Raw genomic sequence first — 22,327 nt, 5'->3', positions numbered from 1 at the left:
TCCCCTGACCCCTCAGCAGTGACCGAGACAGCCAAGCCCCATCTGGACAAGGCGGGGATGAACAAGCCTCTGGAAAGATTCCATTATCCCACTCAGGCAATGGTGAGGGTTGGAAGGAAAGAGAAGTCAGGACCACACAGCTCAGCAGTGGACGGACAGGAAGGGCCTTCTGGGATGACGCCTTAGACTTAGGAGAACCTGGGCTTGCCGTGCAGGAGGAGCCATGTGTGCAAAGGGCCTGGGGCAGCTTGAGGAGGAGGAGGACCAGAACGGAAGGCCCGGAGACTGAATGGAGCAGAAGAGATGGAGCCATAGGCTGTGGTGGGAGTTGGACTCCGTTCTGGGTGGGTGAGGTCAGCGTGCGGGAGGACGCTCCAGCAGGGTTTTAAGCGTTGCCAGACTTTGGTTTAAGTGGGCCCTGAGCAAGGATGGAGAAGAAGGTAGGGGCTGAAGCAGGTCGGACGCCGCGGTCAGCACCTAATGGCCTGCGTGGACGTACAGGCTCACCTGCAGAGGCGGGGTCTCACAGGAAGGGGCGGGGTCTGCGGGTGGGCGGGGCCTGAGGGGAGGCCTATGGAGAGGTGGGAGACACGTGGGCGGGGCTTTGAGAGGTGAGTCTGTGGGTGGGAGGGGCCTGGGGCGGGGCCTGAGGAGAGGGGAGGCCTGTGGAGAGACCAAGCCTATGGAGAGGCAGGCTGTGTGTGGGCGGGGCTTTGAGAAGCGGAGTCTGTAGTGGGTGGGGCTTGGGGGCAGAGTCTGTGGGTGGGAGGGGCCTGGGGCGGGGCCTGAGGAGGAGGCCTATGGAGGCGGGTTGTGTGGGCGGGGCTTTGAGCCGCAGGCTCGCAGGGAGGGGCTCTGGGCGGGGCTTGTGGAGGGCGGCCCGGCGGTGGGCGGGGCCTGTGGAGAGGCGGGGCCGGGTCTCTGCACTGAAGGAGTGCAGCGCTCCTAGGCTTGGAGGCGGTTCTCCTGGGAGCAGGGGTCCCGGCTGGACTCACGCCCTGGGCACTGGGCTTTTCTTTTTGCTCCAGGCTGGCGCTCTACCCCTTGAGACACAGCTCCAGGCCGGGCTTTGTCGTGGCTCACTGGAGACAAGCGTCTCCGGAACTTTCCTGCCAGGGCTGGCTTCGAACCGCGAGCCTCAGCTCTCATCTTCGGCGTCCACGCGCATCCTCCCTGAAGAGCCCCCCGGGTGCTTTGAGACACACCCCCCCGCCCCCCGCTTCCAGCCCGGAGACAGCGCCCGGGCCCTGAGTTCAAGTCCCGGGACTCCACGCACGCACACGCGCACACAGTTCCACGGCGGCGGCCCGGGCCCGGGGAGGAAGCGGGGCGTGCGGTTCACCCGACGCCTTCGGGGCGGGCCGCCCCCGGCCGCTCCCCTCCGGCCGGGCCGACTACATCTCCCAGCACCGCCCGCTCGGGGCTGCGGGAAGGGGAAAGGGAAGGGAGGGAGAGAAGTTGGGGCCAGGCATTCCCGGAATGCGCTTCCTGCCGGCGGGCGGGGGGCGGGCGCGGGGCGGGGCGGGCGGCCGGGGCGGCGCAGCGGGCGCACGGGCCCGGCCGGGGCCCAGCATGGCCGAGCCGCTGCTCCGCAAAACCTTCTCCCGCCTGCGGGGCCGGGAGAAGCTGCCCCGCAAGAAGTCGGACGCGAAGGAGCGCGGTGCGTGGGGGGCCGGCGGGGGGGAGCGGGGTGCGGAGCTCCGCCCGGCGCTGGGATGCCGAGACCTCCCCCCTCGAGGGGGGACGGCGGGAGGAGCCGGGGAGCCCCCCCCCGCGGGCCGGACGCCCGATCCGGGGCGGGCCCGGGCGCGGGGAGGGGGTCGGGCGCGGGGAGCGGCGGGCGGGGGTCGGGCGCGGACCGTTATGTGCGGTCGGCCGGCGGTGCCAGCGCCGCGGGCTCCCTGGGAGGCCCGGACAGGAAATGGGGACGCGACGGGGCGGCCGGAGGGGGGAGCCCGGGAAGGGGGGCGAGGCCGGCCGAGCCGGACACCGGGGCCCGGCCAGGCCCTCCCCCCGGCCCCGTCCTCGGCTCACCCGGGGCTGCGGCTGTGCCGGCCTCGGGCACACCCCCCCTCGGGACCCTTTTGCACAGAGGGGGAAACTGAGGCACGTGGCAGCTGCGTGGCTGGCCCCGGGGCCAGCGAGGTGACCTGACGGCCCTTCGTGGGGGTCGTGGGGGCAGACACGAGGGGAAGGTCGGGGCCTGGCCGCGGAGGGCGGCTGCGCCCCCCCACGGGCCCCGACGTTCCCAGGACCGCGGCAGGAGCGGGGCGCGCGCACAGGAAGCGGCCGGGATGTCACTGGGGGCGCTGGCCGTGGGGTCCGGGTCCGGCTGAGGGACGGGGTCCGCCCCAGGTCCACCCCGGGCCGGCCGGACCCGCCCCCCCGCTGGGTGTCACGTCTGTGTGGCAAGTGGACGGGGCGGACGCCCCCACGGCATCGCCCGCGGCCTGGACGGCGAGCCCGGCCTCACCGGCCCCTCCGCTTCCCCCCCCCCCAGGCCGCCCCGTCCCGTGCCCGGCGCCCAGCCCCCCGGAGCCCCAGCCCCCGGCCCTCGAGGGCGCGCAGGCCGGGGCGGAGGGGCCCCCGAGCCCGGAGCCGGCCCGCAGCCCCGCGCGCGGCGCCTACCTGCAGAGCCTGGAGCCCAGCAGCCGCCGGTGGGTCCTGGGCGGCGCCAAGCCCCCCGAGGAGGCGGCGGGGCCCGGGGCCCCGGGCGGCGGCGGCGGGGAGCCCGCCGGCGAGATCTGGTACAACCCCATCCCCGAGGAGGACCCGCGGGCGCCGGCGCCCCAGCCGCCCCCGGGGGCCCCGCCGGGCCCGGCCGAGCCCGACGGGCCCGCGCCCCAAGGTAAGGGGCAGGGCGCCCCGGCCGGGCCTCCCCCCCCCCCCATCACCCCCCCTCCGACCTCTACCCTCCGCCCGGCCTCCCCCCCAGCCCCCCTCCGGCCTCCGCCCCGCCCGGCCGCCTCCGCCCTGACGGCTCCGCCCCCCGCAGGCCCCGCGCCCAAGGCCTCCCGCACCAAGTCCCCGGGCCCGGCCCGCCGCCTGTCCATGAAGATGAAGAAGCTGCCGGAGCTGCGGCGCCGCCTGAGCCTGCGGGGGCCCCGGGCCGGCCGGGAGCGCGAGCGCGCGGGGGCCGCGCCGGCGGGCTCGGTCATCAGCCGCTACCACCTGGACAGCAGCGTGGGGGGCCCGGGGCGCGCGCCCGCGGCCCCCCGGCCCCCGAGGTTCGGCTACCTGAGCGACGGCGACTCCCCGGAGCGGCCCGCGGGGCCCCCGGCGCCCGCCGCCGCCGCCGCCTTCCGGCCGTACCGCGCGGGCCCCGCCGCCGGCCGCGCGCCGCCCGCCGCGCTCTCGGGGCGCCTCAGCCTGCACCTGTACGGGCTCGGGGGGCTGCGGCCCGCGCCGGGCGCCGCGCCCCGCGACCTGTGCTGCCTGCTGCAGGTGGACGGGGCGGCCCGGGCCCGCACGGGGCCGCTGCGGGCCGGCCCCGACTTCCTGCGCCTCGACCACACCTTCCACCTGGAGCTGGAGGCCGCGCGCCTGCTGCGCGCGCTGGTGCTGGCCTGGGACCCCGGCGTGCGGCGGCACCGGCCCTGCGCCCAGGGCGCCGTGCTGCTGCCCGCGCTCTTCCGAGGTGGGCGGGGCGGGGAGGGAGGGGGGAGGGTGCACACCCCCCCCCCGCGAGCGCGCCCCCCCGGTTCAGCCCCTCGCCCCCGTCCACCCGCAGGGTGCCAGGCCCAGCAGCTGGCCATCCGCCTGGAGCCCCAGGGGCTGCTGTACGCCAAGCTGACCCTGGCCGAGCGGCGAGACGCCCCGGCGCCCGCGGAGCCCCGCGTCTTCGGGCTGCCTCTGCCCCTCCTGGTGGAGCGCGAGCAGCCCCCCGGCCGGGTGCCCCTCATCATCCAGAAGTGCGTGGAGCAGATCGAGCGCCGGGGGCTGCGGGTGAGCCCCCACCCCGGCCCAGCCCTGGGCCCTGACCACCCTCCAAGACAGAGAACCCAGGCTACAGTTCTTGGATCTGTTCTGTGTGTCTGTCTGTGTGTCTGTCTGTCTGTCTGTCTGTCTGTCTGTCTGTGTCGGTGCGTGCGCGCGCGCGTCCTGGAGTTTGAACTCAGGCTCCAAGTGCTGTTCCTTAGCTTCCACTTGAGCCACAGCCTCACTTCCAGCTTTTTAATCAGAGAGAAGAGTCTCACAGACTTGACTGTCCGGCCTGGCTTTGAACCACGATCCTCAGATCTCAGCCTCCTGACTAGCTGGGATGACGGGCCTGAGTCCCCGCCTCCATCGATCACTGAAATGTTTAATAATACAATCCCACCTGTCCCTTGAGTTCCGTTTCCAGGGAGAAATACCATGAGCCATAGCCTACAGCTGCCAAACTGCAGCTGGGAGAAGAGGTCAAGAAGGGAAGAGTGGGGTGTGGTGGTGCATGCCTACCGTCACAACGGGGTTAGGAGGATGAAGGTTCAAAGCCAGCCTGGGCAAAGTGAGGCTCAGGACTCTATCTGAAAAAAACAAACTTAGGGCTAAGAAGGAGGCTCAGAGGTACAGTGCTTGCCTAGCATGCATGAAACCCTGGGTTCAATTCCTCAGCACCACATACACAGAAAAAGGTGGAGGTGGCACTGTGGCTCAAGTGGTAGAGCGCTTGCCTTGAGCTGAAGAGCTGAGGGACAGTGCCCAGGCCCAGAGTTCAAGCCCCAGGACTAAGAGGGGGAGGGAGGGAAGGACCCCAAAGGACTGGGAGCATAGAGGTCAGTGGTAAAGCATTTTCCTAACAAGTGCCAGGCCATGAGTTCAAACCCCAGTCTCTCCCCACCACCAGGTAGTGGGGCTGTACCGTCTGTGCGGCTCTGCGGCTGTGAAGAAAGAGCTTCGGGATGCCTTTGAGCGAGACAGTGGGGCTGTTTGCCTCTCCGAGGACCTGTATCCGGATATCAACGTCATCACAGGTCAAACCGGCCCCCTTCTCGCCCTCCCCACTCTGCCCCCTTTCAACCCTGACCTCACAGGTGGCCTGGTGTCTGCAGACACCCCTGCCCCACCCCTGACTGCAGGCGGCTGTGTCTACAGGCATCCTCAAAGATTACCTTCGGGAGCTGCCCACTCCACTCATCACCCAGCCTCTCTATCAGGTGGTGCTGGAAGCTATGGCTCAAGGACCCCCAAGCAGGGCTCCCCCAGGTCCAGAGGGTACCCGAGGGCTTCTCAGCTGCTTGCCTGATGTGGAAAGGGTGAGTTAACCCACCTGGGCCTGAGCCTGCATCACCTGCGGGACCAACACCCCATTCCCACAGAGCGGGTACAGTTAAATGCCTCGTCCATGATAAAAAACCAAGACCCAGAGTAGTGGAGTGACTTGCCCAAGAAAGCAAATGTCAAAAACAGACGCATCCGGCTCACCCCTGTAATCCTAGCTACTCAAGATACTGAGATCTGAGGGTTACAGTTCCAAACTAGCCAGGGCAGGAAAGCCATGGGGATTCTTAGCTTCAATTAACCAGCAAAAAAAAAAAAAGTGGACCTATGGCTCAAGTGCTAGAGCACCAGCCTTAGGTCAAAAAGCCAAGTCAGAGTGCGAGGTCCTAAGTTCAAGCTCCAGCGCCCCTCCCCCCCCCCCCCCCCCCCCGCCCATTTATCATGGTCACCTTCCAGCTAGAAGACGTGGACCTCGGTCTCCCCACTCTGGGTCCAGACACCACCCGTGTCTCCCCCATAGGTGCGCTGGAGCTCGGCTCTGCCACCTCATGCCCACCTTTCACCCTCCCCGCAGGCCACGCTGACGCTACTCCTGGACCACCTGCGCCTTGTCTCCTCCTTCCACGCCCACAACCGCATGACCCCGCAGAATCTGGCCGTGTGCTTCGGACCCGTGCTGCTGCCGGCACGCCAGGCACCGGCCCGGCCCCGCGTGCGCGGTTCCGGCCCCGGCGTTGCCAGCGCGGTAGACTTCAAGCGCCACATCGAGGTGTTGCATTACCTGCTGCAGTCTTGGCCAGGTGAGCCCGCCCACAGATCTGTGCCGCCAATCCAGGCAGGCGTGTGTTAGTCCTTCTCCCGGGCAGCCAATCAGTGTTTAGGAGTTAAAGGGGGCCACGCCCCCTCATCTGTAAACTGTTTAAGTTCGTCCTCTTGGCCTGCCAATCAGAGGCCTAACTATCTCACACCCAGCCAATGAAATCCTTACCTGGCTGAGGCCTTGCCTCTCCCGAGCCAATCAGGAGCCTGATTGCCGTTGCCGTGAAAGACGTGAGCATAGAGCCATCCCTGTGCTCCCTTCAGATCCCTGCCGGCCCCCAGAGGCTCCGGATGTCGTGCCACACTTGCGGCCCAAGCGACAGCCACCACCGCGGCACTTGCCTCTCGCGGGCCCCGAGGTGGTGACCCGGCCCCGTGACCGCGGGGGCCCAGAGAGCCCTCCAAGCAACCGCTACGCCGGAGACTGGAGCGTGTGCGGGCGGGACTTCCTTCCTTGTGGGCGGGACTTCCTGTCGGGGCCCGACTACGACCACGTGGCGGGCAGCGACGGCGAGGAGGAGGACGAGGAGGAGAACGGCGGATCGCGGGGTGCTGCCGACTTCGAGGATGAGTTCGACGCGCCCTTCAACCCGCACCTGAACCTCAAAGACTTCGATGCCCTCATCCTGGACCTGGAAAGAGAGCTTTCCAAGCAGATTAACGTGTGCCTCTGAGCCGCAGAGCGCGGGGACCCCGCTGCCAAGGGCCGGCGCCCGCTACCGAGCACGGGGATCCCGGACACTGACTACCGCGGAGCCGTGCCTTAGTTAGTTACCAAGGACCAGGACCCCCGTTACCCAGAGTGGGACCCCTGGTTACAGGCTGGGCCGTAACTGTCCGGACGTCAGCAGCTCAACTTCAGCCCTTGTTCTTAGGGACCAGCCTCCTGTGCTGAGATCATTCCTAGTTTCTAGCACCCAGTGTTTGGACACCAGTTGCAAAAGCCAGGCACTGGGGCAAGTCTTAGGCTCTAGCTCCAGGGATTCTCCTGCTGCCAGAAGTCTGTCCTGCCTGGCAGGCCGCCCTCTCTTGCCCCTCCCCCTTTGCAGGGGAGACACCAGTTACTGTGAGTATCACCCTGGGGTGACACATACACACACACCCCAGTCCTCTTGCTGCCAACCAAATCAGTATTAGCTTTGATCACTGTACTCTGTTTCTCCCTCTCCCTGCGGGATTGAAGAAAGGCACTGTGTGAGGGTAGTAGCCCCTATCCTGGCTCCAGCCCAATAGGGGCTGCCTTCCCCCAGCCTCTTTTCCCAGGGAAGACCCCCCCCCCCAAGATCTGCCACCACAACATGCGGAAATATAAGTCCAACCGACCCTTCCCTTCTCCAGGTGTCCCTTCACCCCTGAAGAAAATTGAGCACTTAACCCCTCCCCTTCAGAGGGGCCCCACCTGAACTGTCAGGCTGGGCACTTTGGTACAGAATATATTTATTGCCTCTGTGTGTGTGTGTGTGTGTGTGTGTGTGTGTGTGTGTGTGTGGGCATGGGTGTGGGTGGGTGAGTGGACGTGTGTGGACATGTTCAGAACAGGTGTGGGACTTTTTCAGGGACCACCGAGTGGAGAGGAATTCACCATGTCCAGGCACTTTGTGTATGTGTGTGTATGCGTGTGCATGTGGACATGTTCAGAGGAGGTGTGTGGCTTTTTCAGGGATGACAGGGGGGAAGAATTCACCATGTCCAGGCACCCTGATGTCCCCAATAGTTCAGTGGGAATCAGGTTCCCTTCTGGTCTTCCTTCCCCTCACCTCCACCTTTGTGAACAATAAATCAATATGCACAAGATCTGCGTCTGAGTCCTTGGGCCCTCATGAGCCGGAGGGGATTTATTCAGATAAGAAGAAAGGGGACGGTCAGGTCTGTAGAGACAAGGGCCCAAAGCTCTCCAGGGCTGCCAGGTGTTTCTCTGAGTTCTGATCCCACCAGCTCCCTCCAGGGAGGGTTGTCGAGTCACTGCAGCTTCCGGACTAGGTCCAGATCCCACAGGGATAAGACTCCAAACCAGCCAAGCAGAGTCCGGGAGCAGGGAGCCAGGCACACCAGCCCCGGGAGTCCCTACATGGAAATGGAGCCATCGCGGAAGTCCGTCCTCCCAATCAGGATGTTGACCACGACTGGGTGGCCATCCCGGCACTGCCGTTGGCCCTCACGCAGCACCTCGGCCACCTGGTCCTCACTCTTCCCTGACAGCAGCAAGCCCCGGGCTCCCAGACCCATGACTGCCTTGTGATAATCTGAAAGAGGAGGCCAAAAGTCAGATGGCAGCAGAGCTCCAGCCGCGCCCCCCCCCCCCCCATGAAGTCGGCCCAGGAGAGGAACGGACATCCAGCTGGGCCTGAAACAGATCCCTCCACTCCCACAACTCCACTGAGACCCCTCACCTGTGTAGGCTAGGCCGCAGGCTACGTTGCTGCCCAGTCTGGGCACCTGCTCCCGGGAGATCTGGGTCCAGCCTGCATCATTCCCTACCAAGGCCATCACTGGGATCTACAAGGAAAAAAAAAAGGCCAGGCTGTGGGCAGCCCGAGGGCAAGAGCCCTCCCCCACCCTCGGCACCCCCCCCCCCACGCCACCACATCTTCCAGAATGGGGGGCAGCGGCTCAGTCACCTTGTGTCTGACGAACGTGTCGAACTCCATGAGGCTGTAGCCAAAGGCTCCATCCCCAAACAGGCACCAGACCTGGTAAGGGGGGAGGGGGGACCGGGGTGGTTAGGGGAATTCCCGGCCCGGAGAGCTGCAAGTCTCCCACATCCAGTGCCTCACCTCCGTATCCGGCTGGGACAGCTTGGCCCCAAGTGCAAACCCTGCACCAACTCCCAGAGTCCCAAAGGCCCCTAGAGGGACAAAACACACACACACATGGGCATGGGCATCCACACCCACGGGGATGGTCCAGCTGGGCAAGCTACCCTCCCCCCTCCCCACCCCTGCATGGGCCATTCCTAACCAGGGTCAAGCCAGTGCAGAGGCCCACGGGGCTGCACCAGGTAGGCGGCGGTGGCCACAAAGTCCCCGCCATCCACCACAAGCAAGGCGTTGTCAGGTAGCGCTTCCTCCACGGCCTGCAACACCCGCACGGGGTTCAGGTGCTGGCCCACAGACATGGCTGCCTTCTCCCTGGGATGGATGGCAGTGGTGAGCAGGGCCAGCGGCAAGCGGCACACACACACACACACACACACACACACACACACACACACACACACACACGCCACGCCCACCTGAAGGTCTGCTCCTTGTGCCGATCGGCTTCCCGCAGCTCCTCCAGCCAGTCCGGAGCCCACGTCTGGCCCTGAAGGCCTTCCACCAGCTTCAGCATGAAGGAGCCTATGTCGCCTGGGGAAGGGAAGGGGGCAGCTCAGCAGGAGGCCAACAGCCAAGTCCAAACAAAAGCAATCGGGAGGCCATGGAGGCCAGAGGCACCCAGAGCCTGTGAGGGCCCGGGAGGGCCAGGCCTGATGGGCAAGACAAGGGAAATGGGAGGCTCGGGGTACAGTCCTGATCCCCAAGTCCTGTCAAGTTGGTCTCTGTTACGCTGATAAAAACAGTTCCCTGTGGGAGCTGCTGACTCCCACCCTGTCATCCCAGCTACTTAGGAGGCCAGGATCTGAGGATGAAGGTTCAAAGCCAGCCCAGGCAGCAAAGTCCATGAGACGCTTATGGCCAATGAACCAGATAAGGAAAGCAGAAGTGGAAGTGTGGATCAAGTGGTAGAGCGCCACCCTTGAGCCCAGGGACAGTACCTGAGTTCAAGCTCAGGACTGGCACAAAGGAACAAAAGCCACAGCGCCACCACCAGGCAAGTTCCCAAGGAAGACACAAAGCTCTCCGGGGAAACATCCAACACTAAAGCCGGTGGATGGGGCTCGTGCCATCCAATCACAGAAACGATCCAGGCGTGGGGAGACATTCAATTTCTCATCACGGCCTCTCATCCCTGTCCTGTCTCCCACCCACCCCAACTTATTGGAGCTAGAACCCAGGGCCCTGCATATGGGACGCGAACGTTCTGGGCTTGGGCACAAGGCCTGGGCGCTGTCTCTGAGCTCCTTTGTGCAAGGCGGGCGCTCTACCACTTGAGCTACAGCGCCACGTCTGGCATTGTGGTGGTTCACTGGTGATCGGGGTCTGGCCATGCCCTCAGCGTGAAGTCGGGAGGGGCAGCGTGGATGGGAGGCTCGGGTTGTGAGTGGCAGCAAGGGCGGGGCCGTCCCCAGGAGCCCCCATCCACCCCCACCCCCCACCCTCACCGCCAGCCCCGATGGTGAGCTGCCCGGATGACCGAGGGGCCGGGCGAAGGCCTGGCACACACCCTGGACAGCCTCCTGAGGTTTCCAGAAGATGTCGGAGTTGAGCAGCATGTCAGCGCGGTTCCGATTCACCACGATGATCCGGCTCCTGCGGCTGAGGACGCGGCCGTAGGCGAGACGGAAGTCACACACGGCTCCTGGGGCGAGCAGGGGCGTCGGTGGAGGAGGGCCTCCCTTCAGATCCACGGGGGCCCACGGAGTCCCCGTTCCCACCCATCCTGGCACCTGAGCCGCCCGCGGCCGGCTCTGTGGCTCTTCGCCTCAGGAGTGGCTCGGACTCACAACGTGGAGGCCCGGGGCTTCCGCCTGTCATCCTAGCTACGAGGGAGGCTGAGGGCTGAGGACTGAGGACTGAGGTCAAAGCAGCCCTGGCAGGAAAAGCCCTTGGGACTCTCGTCTCCAGTGAACCACCCAAGGAAGAGACGCCTGGAGTGAAAACACTAGGGGTGGCGCCCAGCCCTGAGTTCCAGCCCTGGGGCTGCCCGCTCCCCCCCCAAAAAAAAGGAGAATGTGGCACAAACCACAGTGTGACGTTTCTGAGGCCAGACCTCAAGAGACTTCAAGAACTGGAGATGACCTCCATGTCCCCACCTGCTAGAGCCTTGGCACCAAGGAAGGGAGGGAGGGAGAGAAGGAAGGAGAGGAAGGCAGGAGGGAGGGAGGGAAGGAGAGAAGGAAGGAGGGAGGGAGGGAAGGAGAGAAAGGAGGGAGGGAGGGAAGTAGGGAGGGAGGGAAGGAAAAAGGAAGGAGGGAGGGAGGGAAGGAAGGAGGGAGGGAGGTAAGTAGGGAAGGAGGGAGGGAAGGAAGGAAAGAAGGAAGGAGGGAGGGAGGGAAGGAAGGAGGGAGGGAGGGAAGGAAGGAGAGGAGGGAGGGAAGGAAAGGAGGGATTTGAACTCAGGGTCTAAGTGCTTGGCTGGCACACAGTTCTACCTCTTGAGCCACAAACCCTAACCCTCCCCCCGCTTTTTTTTTCTTTAATATTCCAAATGGGGTCTCATCCTGTGAACAGGACAACCGACGTTCACAGTCCTCCTGCCTCCAGCCTCCCATGTAACTGGAACCCCATGTATGGACCACCATGCCTGGGTTCTCTGTTGACGGGGGATCTTGGCTCTCTGTTAGCCCAGGCTGACCTCGAATGAATGACAAGCCTCTCCATTTCCACCTCCCACGTAGCTGGGGTTACACGCATGAGACACTGACCATATTGGCAGGTCTTAAGTAATCATACACGTGTCCTGAGTGCCAGGGTAGCACTTCAAGTGGTTAAGTTCGCTGGGCGCTGGTGGCTCCCGCCTGTCATCCTAACTACTCAGAGGGCTGAGGTCTGAGGATCACAGTTCAAAGCCAGCCCGGGCAGGAAAGTCCATGAAACTCTTATCTCCAATAAACCACTCAGAAAACCAGAAGTGGCGCTGTGGCTCAAGCGAGAGAGCCCTAGCCTTGAGCTGAAGAGTTGAGGGACAGCGCCCAGGCCTGGAGTTCAAGCCCCACAACCCACAAACCCTCCCCTCCCCCCCCCACAAAAGTGATTAAGTTCCTGTCTTACCAATCAAAAAAGGCCCTGAGTTCAAACTCTAGAACTACCAAAAAGAGGGGGGGCGGGGGAAGTCTAAAAACATAGTAATAATAAATGTTTTGTAAGCCACTGAGTTTGGAAAAGCTAATTATAGTCCCACTCCATAAAATGACTTTTTTTTTGGGGGGGGGTCAGTCCTGGGGCTTGAACTCAGGGCCTGGGCACTGTCCCTAAGCCCTTTTTTTGTTCAAGACAAGCACTCTACCAACTTTGAGCCACAGCGTCACTTCTGGTTTTCTGGTGGTTTATTGGAGATAAGTGTCTCACAGGGACTTTCCTGCCTGGGCTGGCTTTGAACCTCGATCCTCAGATCTCAGCCTCCTGAGTAGCTGGGATGACGGGCGTGAGCCGCCAGCGCCCAGCCATTTCGAGACACCTTGGGGGAGGATGGAACGCACAGATATCTGCCCAGCGAGTGGGGTGGTGGCCCACTGGCTTCTGAAACGGATGCTGTGATGTCAGCTCGCGACAGCGAGCCCGCCCAGCGCCCAGCCCTGTGTCTATCCCAGGGTCCTGTCCCTAGGGATACGTCAGGGTTCGTGGGAGCGGGTGTGGACACAGTCAGAGCTCACAGACACAGCTCTCGGGGCATGTGGCGGCTCTCAAAGCACATCATGTCACGTGTGTCAACACACACGTGTCCCCTTGGTGTGTAACCTCCGTGGGCAGCTGGGTCACGCCCACAGCACGGGTTTCACTCACATCCAGACTGGAGCTCCTTCAATCACGTAAGAGGCAGGGAGGGGAAGAGAGGGAGGGAGGGGAAGAGAGGGAGGGTGGGCGCCAGCGAGGAGGAGGGGCAGGGTGGCAGGGGGGAGGGAGGAGGAGAGGACGCTCACCTGCCAGGATGACCACATCAGCTTTCTTCAGGGCTGCACCACGGTTCTGCCGGATGTGAAGGCGGTGGTTCTGACCCAGCAGCCCCCGCGCCATCCCTCCCAGGAAGCAGGGGACACCTAGGGTCTCCACGGCAGCCCTGCGGGGTCCAGGCAGGACAAAGGTCAGCGTGTGGCCCTGGGGCGTGAGAACCCCAGGGACCAGGCGGCATGGGAGGGGGCAGAGCCGAGGCCCTCACCGCAGCCGGGCAGCGGGGGTCGGGGGCAGCAGGGCCTGGCTGCCCATCACCAGCAGCGGCTTCTTGGCCCGGCTCACGATCTCCACGCAGCGCTGAACCTGGGACAAAAGGTTCCAGATCGAGCACAGCCCTCCCCACCACCCTCCTGCTCCCCGGCCAAGCCTGTAACCCGAGCTACTCTGGAGGATGCGATCTGGAAGTTCGTGAGTCTCCTATCTCCCATCAGCCATCAAAACGTGGAAAAGTGAAACTTGTGGCTCAAGCGGTAGAGAGCAAGCCCTGAGTGAGTAAGGAAGGACGGCATCCACACCGAGTTCACTCCCCAGGACCAGCTCACACCCAGGCCCGACTGAGGGAGGGGTGGGCAGGAGCACAGGCCGCTCACCTGCTGGGGGGGCGCCAGGGGGATGTTCAGGGGCAGAGGCCCCTCAGGCTGAGGCTCCCAGGCGCCCGCAAACAGGTTGGCCAGGCAGTTCTCTAAGTACCTGGGCGTGAGACAGGAAGGAAGCACTTTTTTTTTTCTTTTGTCAGTCGTGGGGCTTGAACTCTGGGCCTGGGCCCTGTTCCTGAACTCTTCAGTCCAAGGTGAGCGCTCTACCACTTGAGCCACGGCACCACTTCCAGTTTGCTGGTGGTTCAATGGAGATCAAGAGTCTCAGGGACTTCCCTGGCCCAGCTTGCTTTGGACTACTGATCCTCAGATCTCAGCCTCCTGAGTAGCTGGGATGACAGGCGGGAGCCACTGGCACCTAGCAGGAAGGAAGCACTTTGCCAGTGTTAACAAGGGGACTCCAGGAGCTGAGGGTGGAGAGGAGGGCCAGACAGACAGGCTCCGGCCGTCTGGGCCCCATCCCAGCTGTAGGGCAGTAGGCAGGTGACAGTGCCCCTCTGAGCTTCTCCCGCTGTAGAATGCCCCCCAAAGGTCCACCCTCAGCCCATTTAGATCTTAAGGTTCACTGTGGGCTGTGGGTGAGGCCTATGGACAGGGCATGGCTCCATCCCTAGCACGTGCAGTTTTTTAAAAGGCTCCTTGCCAGCTGGTGGCTCACACCAGTCATCCTAGCTACTCAGGAGGCTGAGATTTGAGTATCATAGTTTGAAGCCAGCCGGGCCAGGATAGTCCATGAAACTCTTATCTCCAATGAACCACCAGAAAACTGGAAGTGGAGCTGTGGCTCAAAGTGGTAGAGCTATTGGCCTTGAGCTTAAAAGCTCAGGGACAGAGCCCAGGCCCACAGTTCAAGCCCAGGACTGACAAAAAAAAAATAAATAAATAAAAATAAATGTAAAAAGCTCCTTGAGGGAGGACTGGGGCATGGCTCACCTGGGAGGGCCGGACTTCCTACGGGGGTGTGGCCTAACTTGGGGGTGTGGCCTTGGCGATATGGGCGTGGCTTCCTGTATAGGGAAGGTGTGGGACTGGGCTTCAGTGGGCGTGGCCCAGAGGTGGGGCAGTGGCTCAACAGTAGAGGTGTGGCTTATCTGTGGGGGTGTGGTCTTTGTAGAGGGGCGTGGCTCGTCAAGGGCGTGGTCCCGCCCAGCTGGGGCATGGGGCGTGGTTCTGCCGAGGGGCGTGGCTCAGCCAGGGGGGGCGGGCAGGGCACTGGTTCACGGCCCTAGCAAGCGCAAGGCCAGAGTTTATGTTACAGAATCCTGAGTTTCCCAAAGGCCCTGTGTGGATGCCCTGGATGCACACACGATTCCAGCCCAGGCTGGCCTTCAAGGCACGTTTAACCCGGGAAGGTAGGCACGTGGGCACTGGCAGAAGAGTTGACCCAGAGGCAAACGCCTACAATTGCATAGAGAAAGGCCAAGGAGGCCAAGGGCAGATGGAGAGGAGCCCAGACTACGGGGAAATGAGGCCTCCCGAGGGCCAGGGAGGGGCAGGAGGGACGGGGACAGGGTGAGGAGGGGCTGAGGGCATCGGACAGCAAGTGGCTCCTGCTAACGTCAGCCTTAAGCCGGAGCACGGCCCACACCGCCGGACACGGGGACCCGAATGTCTTCCTCACCAGTGTCACCCTATGGCCGGCCTGGAATCTGAGGCATAGCTGGTACTTACTACATATACAGAAAGAGAAAGGAGGATGGACAAAGGGAAGAGGCCGAGGGAGAGCAAAAAGAAGAGAGAGAGCCAGGAGCTGGTGGCGCACGCCTGCAATCCTAGCTACTCAGAAAGCTGCGATCCGAGGATGCCAGTGCCAACCGCCCAAAGGGGCAGAAGTAGAGCTGTGGCTCGAGTAGCAGAGTGCTAGCCTTGTGCAAAAGAAAAGCGAAAGGGTAACAAGCTAGGCCCTGAGTTCAAGCTCCAATAAGGTATGCTCTCCCATCCCCCCCCCCAAAAAAAAAGAAAGAAAGAAGCTGGTGGCTCATACCTCTATTCCCAGCTAGTCAGAAAGCTGAGATCTGAGGATCACAGTTCAAAGCCAGCCCAGGAGGAAAATCCATCAGACTCTTACCTCCAATTAACCACCACAAAATCAGAAGTGGAGCTGTGGCTCAAAGTGGTCGAGTACTAACCTTGAGCAAAAGAACAGCTCAAGGACAGCACCCAGGCTGAGTTCAAGCCTCCAGGTTGGGGTCAGGGGGAGGAAAGAAAGAATAGGAAGAGGAGGAGGAGGGTAGAGGAGGAGGAGGGTAGAGGAGGAAGGGAAGGAGTGCTGTTCTGAGCTCAGTCACTGACTCCGCTCATCTGCTGCCATAACCTCATTGCTCTTTCAATCCACCAAGGTTCACTCCAACCTCAGGACCTTTGCACATGCTGCTCCTTCTCTACCTGGACCGCTTTTCACCCGGGTTGGCTCTTTCTGCTCAGAGGAGGGGAGGGCTGCGGGGAGGGAGAAGGGTGTGGTGGGAATGGTCCTGCTCACCAGAGGACCACGCGACCCATGAGGCCTTTGGGCACCTGTGCAGGAATCATCTCTTTCTGGACCATGTAGTAAGGGTACAACACGTCGAGGGGCAGCTCCACAAACACGGGGCCTGCAGGGACAGGGAGGGGCCCGTGCCTGCATCACCTCCGGCAGCCCCCCCCCCGGGCCCCCTCACCTCCGGCAGCCCCCCCGGCCCCCTCACCTCCAGCAGCCCCCCCCCAGCCCCCTCACCTCCGGCAGCCCCCGGGCCCCCCTGAACTCTGGCAGCCCCCTTGGGCGCCCCTCACCTCCAGCAGCCCCCCCCGGACCCCCGGCCAGCCCACTGCCCGGCCACCCTCACCTGGGGTGTCCGACTGGGCGGCAGCTATGGCAGCCCGCAGGGTGGGCACGATATCCCGCACCCTCCGGACAGATGCACAGAACTTGCAGAGTGGCCGGAACAGGGACATCTGGTCGATGGCCTGGAGGGCACCCCGTTTCTGGCGGAGAAGGGGGAGCCCCCCCACACTGTTACCACCTGAGCCCCAGGAGCCCCCTCCCAGGCCCCAGGGGACCACGCACCTGCAGCAGCGTGCTGGCCGCCCCTCCCAGGAGCAGGACCGGAGACTGAGCCACCTGCGCGTTCTTCACCGCCGTCACCGTGTTGGTGAGGCCCGGGCCCGCGGTCACCGCGGCCACGCCCACCGTCCCTGGACCACAGACTCGGGTCACCTCCGCTCCCGTCCCACCGACCACCCTCCCCCGCTTTCCTCCCAGCCCCCCGGGGTCCCCACGCCACAGCAACGCCCTCACCTGTCAGGCGGGCCACTGCGTCCGCGGCAAAGACGGCGGTCACCTCGTGTCTTGTGTCCACCACACGGATGCCCAGCTTCTCGCTCGCCACCAGCAGCGGGGAGATGTGGCCCCCGACCAGCGTGAAGACAAAGCGCACGCCGTGGGCCCGGAGCACGGCCGCCACGCTCTCTCCACCATGCCGGATGCTCGCCTTGTCCACCTGCACGAGGGGGTGGGGGTGGGGCCCGTGGTCAGGGGGCCTGGTTCAAGGGGTAGAGCGCCTGCCTGGTAAGCAGAAGGCAGTGTGGAAAGCCCAGCTCCACCAAACACAGAACTGACAGGTATGAGCCACCAGCTCATACGTCTAATCCCGGCTACACAGGAGGCTGAAATCCAGGATCAACCGTTGGAAGCCAGCCTGGGCAGGAAGGCCTGTGACACTCTTTTCTTCAGTGGACCGGCAAAAAGCCAAAAGTGGAACTGCGGCTCAAGTGGTAGAACACCAGCTTCAAGTACAAGGCCCTGAGTTCATGCCCCAATAGGAGAACCAAAAGTAAATAAATAAACGTGAAGCCTATCTGGACATGCAGGCTCACGCCTGTGATTCCAGCTACTCAAGAGGCTGAGATTAAGAGGATCACTGCTCAAAGCCAGCTCAGGCAAAAGTAAGTGCACACGGCCTGTTCTCAGTTGACAGCAGATCACCACAGCACTCATGCTACTCTAAATTACAGAGGAGGCTAAAATTGGGAGGAACACGGAGGCCAGCCGAAGCAAAGTCAGGCTTTATCTCAAAATATAACCAAAGCAAAAAGCATTAGAGGAATATGAGCACCCCACAGGTCCTAGGTTCAAACCTATTCGGCCAAAAGAGTAGGGGAGAGAGAAAGAAAGATCAAAGCCAGGCATGGCAGCTCACACACCTGTAATCCCAGAGATGAGTTCACATTTCAAGGCTAGCCTAGACTAAACCTGAGCGAGACCACACCTCACATCAATAAGCTGGGCTTGGTGAGGAGCACCTGCAACCCCGGTGACATGGGTAGACAGGAGGATCGCGGTGTGGCTCTGGCCCTGGACACAATCATGAGACCCTACCTAAACAATAACTACCTGAAAAATGATGATAGCCAAAAAGGGGGTGGTGGGGAGGTTCAAGTTCCAGCTCAAGACCCTGAGTTCAATCCCCGGTGCCACCCCTCCAAGAGAAGGGGGGGCCTGAGGAATGTGGGTGTTGGCTAGAGACATACCCCCACAATATTCCAGGTTCCAGATCAGAGCACGAGATGGTATCAATCCTTGGGCATTTTGTCCCCTCCCGTGGCTAAAGATAAGACTTGACTTGCCTGAGCAAGATGGACAGTCCGATAGAACCCACATTCTCAAGGGCCTCATACCTGCCTGCTCCCCAGAGATGTTGGGGAGACCAGGAAGAGGAAAGAGAAGGTGAATCCTCACAGGCCCGGGAGGTTGGGCCAGAGCTCAGAGGGCAATGCTGCTAACTCCTGTCCCCGCAGGGCCTGACTATCTGACTGCTCACTCAAGCCTTACTTACCTGCCTTTCTCTGGTTCTGCTGGGCATGCCCTGCTGTCAGGCTGCCAGCCGCATGCCTGGCAGGGAGGCATCTGCTTGGCAGAGACAGCCATGAGCATCCAGCCCCCACATCGTTGTCACCCTCAGCAAGAACGAATGCCTGAGCTCAGTGTAAATGTCTCTGCTTTTCGTGGATTGTGGGGCTTGAACTCTGGGCCTGGGCGCTGGTCCCTGAGCTCCTTCCCCCAAGGCTGGTGCTGTACCACTTGGCGCCAGAGTGCCACTTCTGGTTTATTGGAGATAAGAGTCTCATGGGACTTTTCTGCCCCGGGGCTGGGCTTCAGGATCTCAGGATCTCAACCTCCTGGGGAGTGAGGATGACAGGCGTGAGCGGCCCCGGCTTGATTTTCACTCATTGACTTTTAAACTCGGATCAAAAGCTCTTCCCCAAGCAGATCACCTGGGGGTCAGACCCATCCGTGACCTTTCCCGGGCTTGGTCTCCCCCTTGTGGAAATAACAGGCACCTAACGTGACCTGGCACGGGGGCTGGGTGAGACGATCCGCCCCGATCCTGAGTTGATGGGCCGCAGGGCCCTTGGCGGCGGGAGGGGGGGGCTGGGGGAGGGGGGAGGAGGGTGACCCCAAACTCTGTGACCCCGGCCGGGGGCGGGGGGCGAGGGCAGCGCCCGCGGCTTCCGGGATCGCTGAGCGGGGTTGAAGTCCAGCGGCGTGGGGACGCCCTCGGGCCGGGCCGGGCTGGCAGCCCGCCCCGGGCTCTCTCCGAGGCGCGGTGTGCGGAGTGCGGTGTGCGGTGGTGTTTTGGAGTTTTGTGGGTCTTGGCTCCTCCCTCCCCGCAGCCCGCCTCCCCCCCCTCTCCCCGGCCCTGGCACCTTGTGCATCAGCCGGTAGAGGAGCCCCAGGCGGTGAGCGGCGCCCAGCAGGGCGGCCACCAGCGTCCCGAACGACAGGAGCAGGAACACCGGGGAGGGGTCCGCGGCGGGGGCCGCGGCCGCGGGGTTCTCCATGAGGCCGGACCTGAGGGAAGGAGCGCGCCGTGCGCCCCGGCCCGCACCCGAGAGCAATTATCTCACCCGGAAGAGGGCACGGCCCCTCGCCCCCGCCACGCCCCCGCCACGCCCCCTCCGCGGATAAGCCACGCCCCCACTGTGACGAGCCACGCCCTCCCGTCCGGCTTCCAGGCTCTGCCGAGAGCCCCGCCGGCCCCGCCCCCTGACGTCACCCGCGGGCGCACGCAATCACAGAGGCATCCAAACAGGGAGCCTCCCCCCCCCCCCCGCGTGTCGTCATCAGGAGGTGCGAGGCCCAGCCCTGCCCCGGGCCGGCTGCCCGGGGGTGAACCCCGCTCCCCGAACCTGACTCTGAACCCCAGACCATCAAGAGGCTTTCGCAAGCTCGGGCCCCCACGGCCCTCCAGCCATCACCTACAGGAAACGGCCCCGAACGCCGCGGACGTCTGCGCGCGCCCTTGGCGTCACGTGACCCGGCACGCGCCTCTCCACTGGACCTAGTTGGCGCAAACGCGCCCCCGTAGTCGTTCTACGCTTGCGCAGAGCGGGAGCCACGGCCCGGCTCGCCCGCCCGTTTTGACTGGCTGCTTGTCATGCAAGCCCCGCCTTTCTCCTCACTTCTCATTGGTTGCTGCTGCAAGCCTCGCCCCTCTTCTCTTTTGGCCGGAAGGCGTGGCCTCGCGGCGTCTTCCAGTAGTCAGGACTCCCCGCCTAGGCCGCCTTCCTCAGCCTTTCCCTTGCCAGCCTTGCAGGGCCGCGGGATCTGAGCCCGCCCTGTGTCCTGCACTGTGCACACCGGCCACAGCCCGCCGCCCGCCTCCGCCTGAGTCCACCGTGAGCACGCTAGGTGAGTTCCCGCCAGCCGGGAACGCAGCCCCCTGGCGAGCCCGACCGTGGGCGTGGCTTGTCCAGGCCCGCCGTGGGCGTGGCTTGTCTAGACTCCGCCCGTGGGCGTGGTTTGTCCAGGCGCGCCCGCCCGTGGGCGTGGCTTGTCCAGGCCCGCCCGTGGGTGTGGCTTGTCTAGACTCCGCCCGTGGGCGTGGCCTGTCCAGGCCCGTCGTGGGCGTGGCCTGTCTAGACTCCGCCCGTGGGCGTGGCCTGTACAGGCCCGCCCCTGGGTGGCTCCGCCCCGGGAGCGGCTCCCCTCAGTCGGCCCCGCTGCCCCGCACACCTGCCACCCAGGCAGGTCCGGGGGCCTGAGGTCCGGGGCGTGGCGGTTCGAAGCCAGCCCAGGCAGGAGAGCCCCCGACACACTGTGTCCTCGGTGAACCAGCAGAAAGCCAGAAGCGGAGCTGTGGCTCCATTCGTCGGGCGTCAGCCGTGGGTGGAAAGGCCCAACGACAGCACGAGGCCACGAGTTCGAGCCCCAGGACCAACACCACAGCCACAACAACGACAAAAATACTTAGTCCTAGCTGGGGCGCCTGTCATCGCAGCTACTCAGGAGGCTGAGAGCTGAGGATCGCGGTTCAAAGCCAGCCTGGGCCGGAAAATGCTTGAGACGCTTATCTCCAATGAACCACCCAAAAGAAGAAGAACGGGAGTAGGGGCTGGGAAGGTGGCTCAGCGGGAGAGCGCCTGCCTCCCGCCCCGGGTTCGATTCCTCAGCCCCACATGAGCAGAAAAAACCGGAAGTGGCGCTGTGGCTCAAGTGGTAGAGCGCTCGCCTTGAGCTGAAGAGCTGAGGGACAGCGCCCAGGCCCAGAGTTCAAGCCCCAGGACCGACAGCACAAACAAAACAGAAGTGGAGCTGTGACTCAAAGTGGTAGAGCACTCTCCTTGAGCACAGAAGCTCAGGGACAGCGCCCAGGCCCCAGGACCGACAAAGAAACCAAATAAATAAAGGAAATAAATAAAGGGAATAAAAGAATTCCTTTGATGATCAGTCAAACATGTCCAACAAGCCACTTACTCAGTGTGTTTACAAGACTCAGTCTGAGCCCCAGAGCTTTTACAAAGAGCAGTTCATAAAGGCCCATGAATGGAGAGGAAATTGCCCAACTCCCCCCACCCACGAAAATAGCAGCAGATTCCCCCTGAGTGTGGCGCACGATGTGGATGCGAAGCCTGTGGGCCCCCCCCCCCCCCAGCGTCAGCGACTGGGCTGTTCCCAGCCAAATTTCTTTGATCCAATTCAAGGGCTGATGACCTTTGCCCTTCATCTCTGGAGTCTCCCAGCTTCAGAGTTACATGAAAAAGTCATTTCAGAACTCACTTCTGTGCCTCTCCAGCCAGGTCACAAGCTGATCGCACAACACACAGTCCACCCTCAAAGGGATTTCTCAAAGGGATGTTTCTTTTTCTTTTCTGGGGGCATGAGGGTGGCAAAGATCAACCCCAGGACCTTGGACATATTAGAAAAGTGCTAATGTCTGAAAGATGCAGACTTTTTGTTTGACTGAGGTTGAAATTCAAGGCCACCCCAATGCCTGGCTTTAGCTAATATTTCAGATGAAGAATAAATCTATAAATACATGTAGAACATTTTTAGTCATACAGGAAATGCAATTCAAAACAGAGATTCCATCAGAAGGGCTGTTAACAAGAAACACACACACACACACACACACACACACACACACAGAAAAAAACAAACATAGAGAAAGATGGAAACAAGAAACCTTACATTACACCCTTTGGATTGCAGGCACTGTGGACATAACAAGCCAATTCTCAAAGACCAAACACAGGCCAAGTGAGCGCAGTGGCTCATGCCTGTAATCCCAGCTACCGAGAGGGCTGAGATCTGAGAATCTCCACAGTTCAAGCCCAGCTTGTGGCAGAAAAGTCTTTGAGGCTTTTTTTTTTTCCAGTCACTCGTGGGGCCTGAACTCTGGGCCTGGGTGCTGTCCCTCAGCTCTTCAGCTCAAGGCTAGCGCTCTACCACTTTGAGCCACAGCACCACTTCCGGCTTTTTCTTTTTACTTATGTGGTACTGAGGAATCCAACCCAGGGCCTCATGCATGCAAGGCAAGCACTCTACCACTGAGCCACCTTCCCAGCCTCCACATGCAGATTTTTATGGGAGCAAAAGTTCCTTGAGCTCTTTCTGGGTTCACCGACTCTTCCTTCCACCTATGAGTCAAACACAACATCACCTGGGCCTGGCCCCCCTCAAGT

General features: G+C 62.5%; 2 protein-coding genes and 1 long non-coding RNA gene across 4 annotated transcripts; 2 read left to right on the top strand and 1 right to left on the bottom strand.

Moving 5' to 3' along the window:
• The first annotated feature begins 920 nt into the window (after positions 1-920).
• On the top strand, positions 921-7,351 carry LOC122100271. The gene is made up of 3 exons (XR_006146148.1): positions 921-934; positions 6,936-6,941; positions 7,205-7,351. It is a non-coding gene; the product is annotated as an uncharacterized LOC122100271 (long non-coding RNA).
• Positions 1,560-7,211, top strand: Syde1 (synapse defective Rho GTPase homolog 1). Its single transcript, XM_042670618.1, has 8 exons — positions 1,560-1,660; positions 2,501-2,848; positions 2,996-3,637; positions 3,731-3,945; positions 4,829-4,955; positions 5,077-5,237; positions 5,777-6,002; positions 6,286-7,211. Exons 1-8 carry the CDS (start codon positions 1,573-1,575, stop codon positions 6,693-6,695), a joined length of 2,217 nt encoding a protein of 738 aa, XP_042526552.1. The 5' UTR covers positions 1,560-1,572; the 3' UTR covers positions 6,696-7,211.
• Positions 7,352-7,823: 472 nt separating the features above from the next.
• Ilvbl (ilvB acetolactate synthase like) lies at positions 7,824-19,294 on the bottom strand. Of its 2 annotated transcripts, XM_042670619.1 has the most exons (15): positions 19,070-19,294; positions 16,662-16,863; positions 16,431-16,558; positions 16,210-16,348; positions 15,867-15,978; positions 13,382-13,481; positions 12,997-13,094; positions 12,761-12,897; positions 10,345-10,479; positions 9,254-9,368; positions 8,980-9,149; positions 8,796-8,866; positions 8,640-8,711; positions 8,412-8,517; positions 7,824-8,264 (listed from the first exon to the last, which is right to left on the bottom strand). In XM_042670619.1, exons 1-15 carry the CDS (start codon positions 19,202-19,204, stop codon positions 8,086-8,088), a joined length of 1,899 nt encoding a protein of 632 aa, XP_042526553.1. In that variant the 5' UTR covers positions 19,205-19,294; the 3' UTR covers positions 7,824-8,085. The 2 variants fall into 2 exon arrangements, with proteins under 2 accessions (XP_042526553.1, XP_042526554.1); XM_042670620.1 differs by lacking the exons at positions 7,824-8,264; positions 8,412-8,517; positions 8,640-8,711; positions 8,796-8,866; positions 8,980-9,149 and having other exon boundaries at positions 9,260-9,360; positions 10,338-10,479.
• Positions 19,295-22,327: the final 3,033 nt, after the last annotated feature.

This window comes from Dipodomys spectabilis, unplaced genomic scaffold (genome assembly GCF_019054845.1).
Source record: "Dipodomys spectabilis isolate Male_0828 unplaced genomic scaffold, ASM1905484v1 ptg000573l, whole genome shotgun sequence".
NCBI lineage: Eukaryota > Metazoa > Chordata > Mammalia > Rodentia > Heteromyidae > Dipodomys > Dipodomys spectabilis.
This window is presented reverse-complemented; position numbering and strand designations above follow the sequence as displayed.

Coding starts and splice junctions, on each gene's coding strand:
- Ilvbl (XM_042670619.1), bottom strand. CDS start 19,204: ATGGAGAACCCCGCGGCCGCGGCCCCCGCCGCGGACCCCTCCCCGGTG. Junction 16,864..19,069: donor TCTACCGGCTGATGCACAAG/GTGCCAGGGCCG, acceptor CCCCTCGTGCAG/GTGGACAAGGCGAGCATCCG. Junction 9,369..10,344: donor ACCTCAGGAGGCTGTCCAGG/GTGTGTGCCAGG, acceptor TCCCTTCCCCAG/GCGACATAGGCTCCTTCATG.
- Syde1 (XM_042670618.1), top strand. CDS start 1,573: ATGGCCGAGCCGCTGCTCCGCAAAACCTTCTCCCGCCTGCGGGGCCGG. Junction 5,238..5,776: donor GCTTGCCTGATGTGGAAAGG/GTGAGTTAACCC, acceptor CCCTCCCCGCAG/GCCACGCTGACGCTACTCCT. Junction 6,003..6,285: donor CCTGCTGCAGTCTTGGCCAG/GTGAGCCCGCCC, acceptor TGCTCCCTTCAG/ATCCCTGCCGGCCCCCAGAG.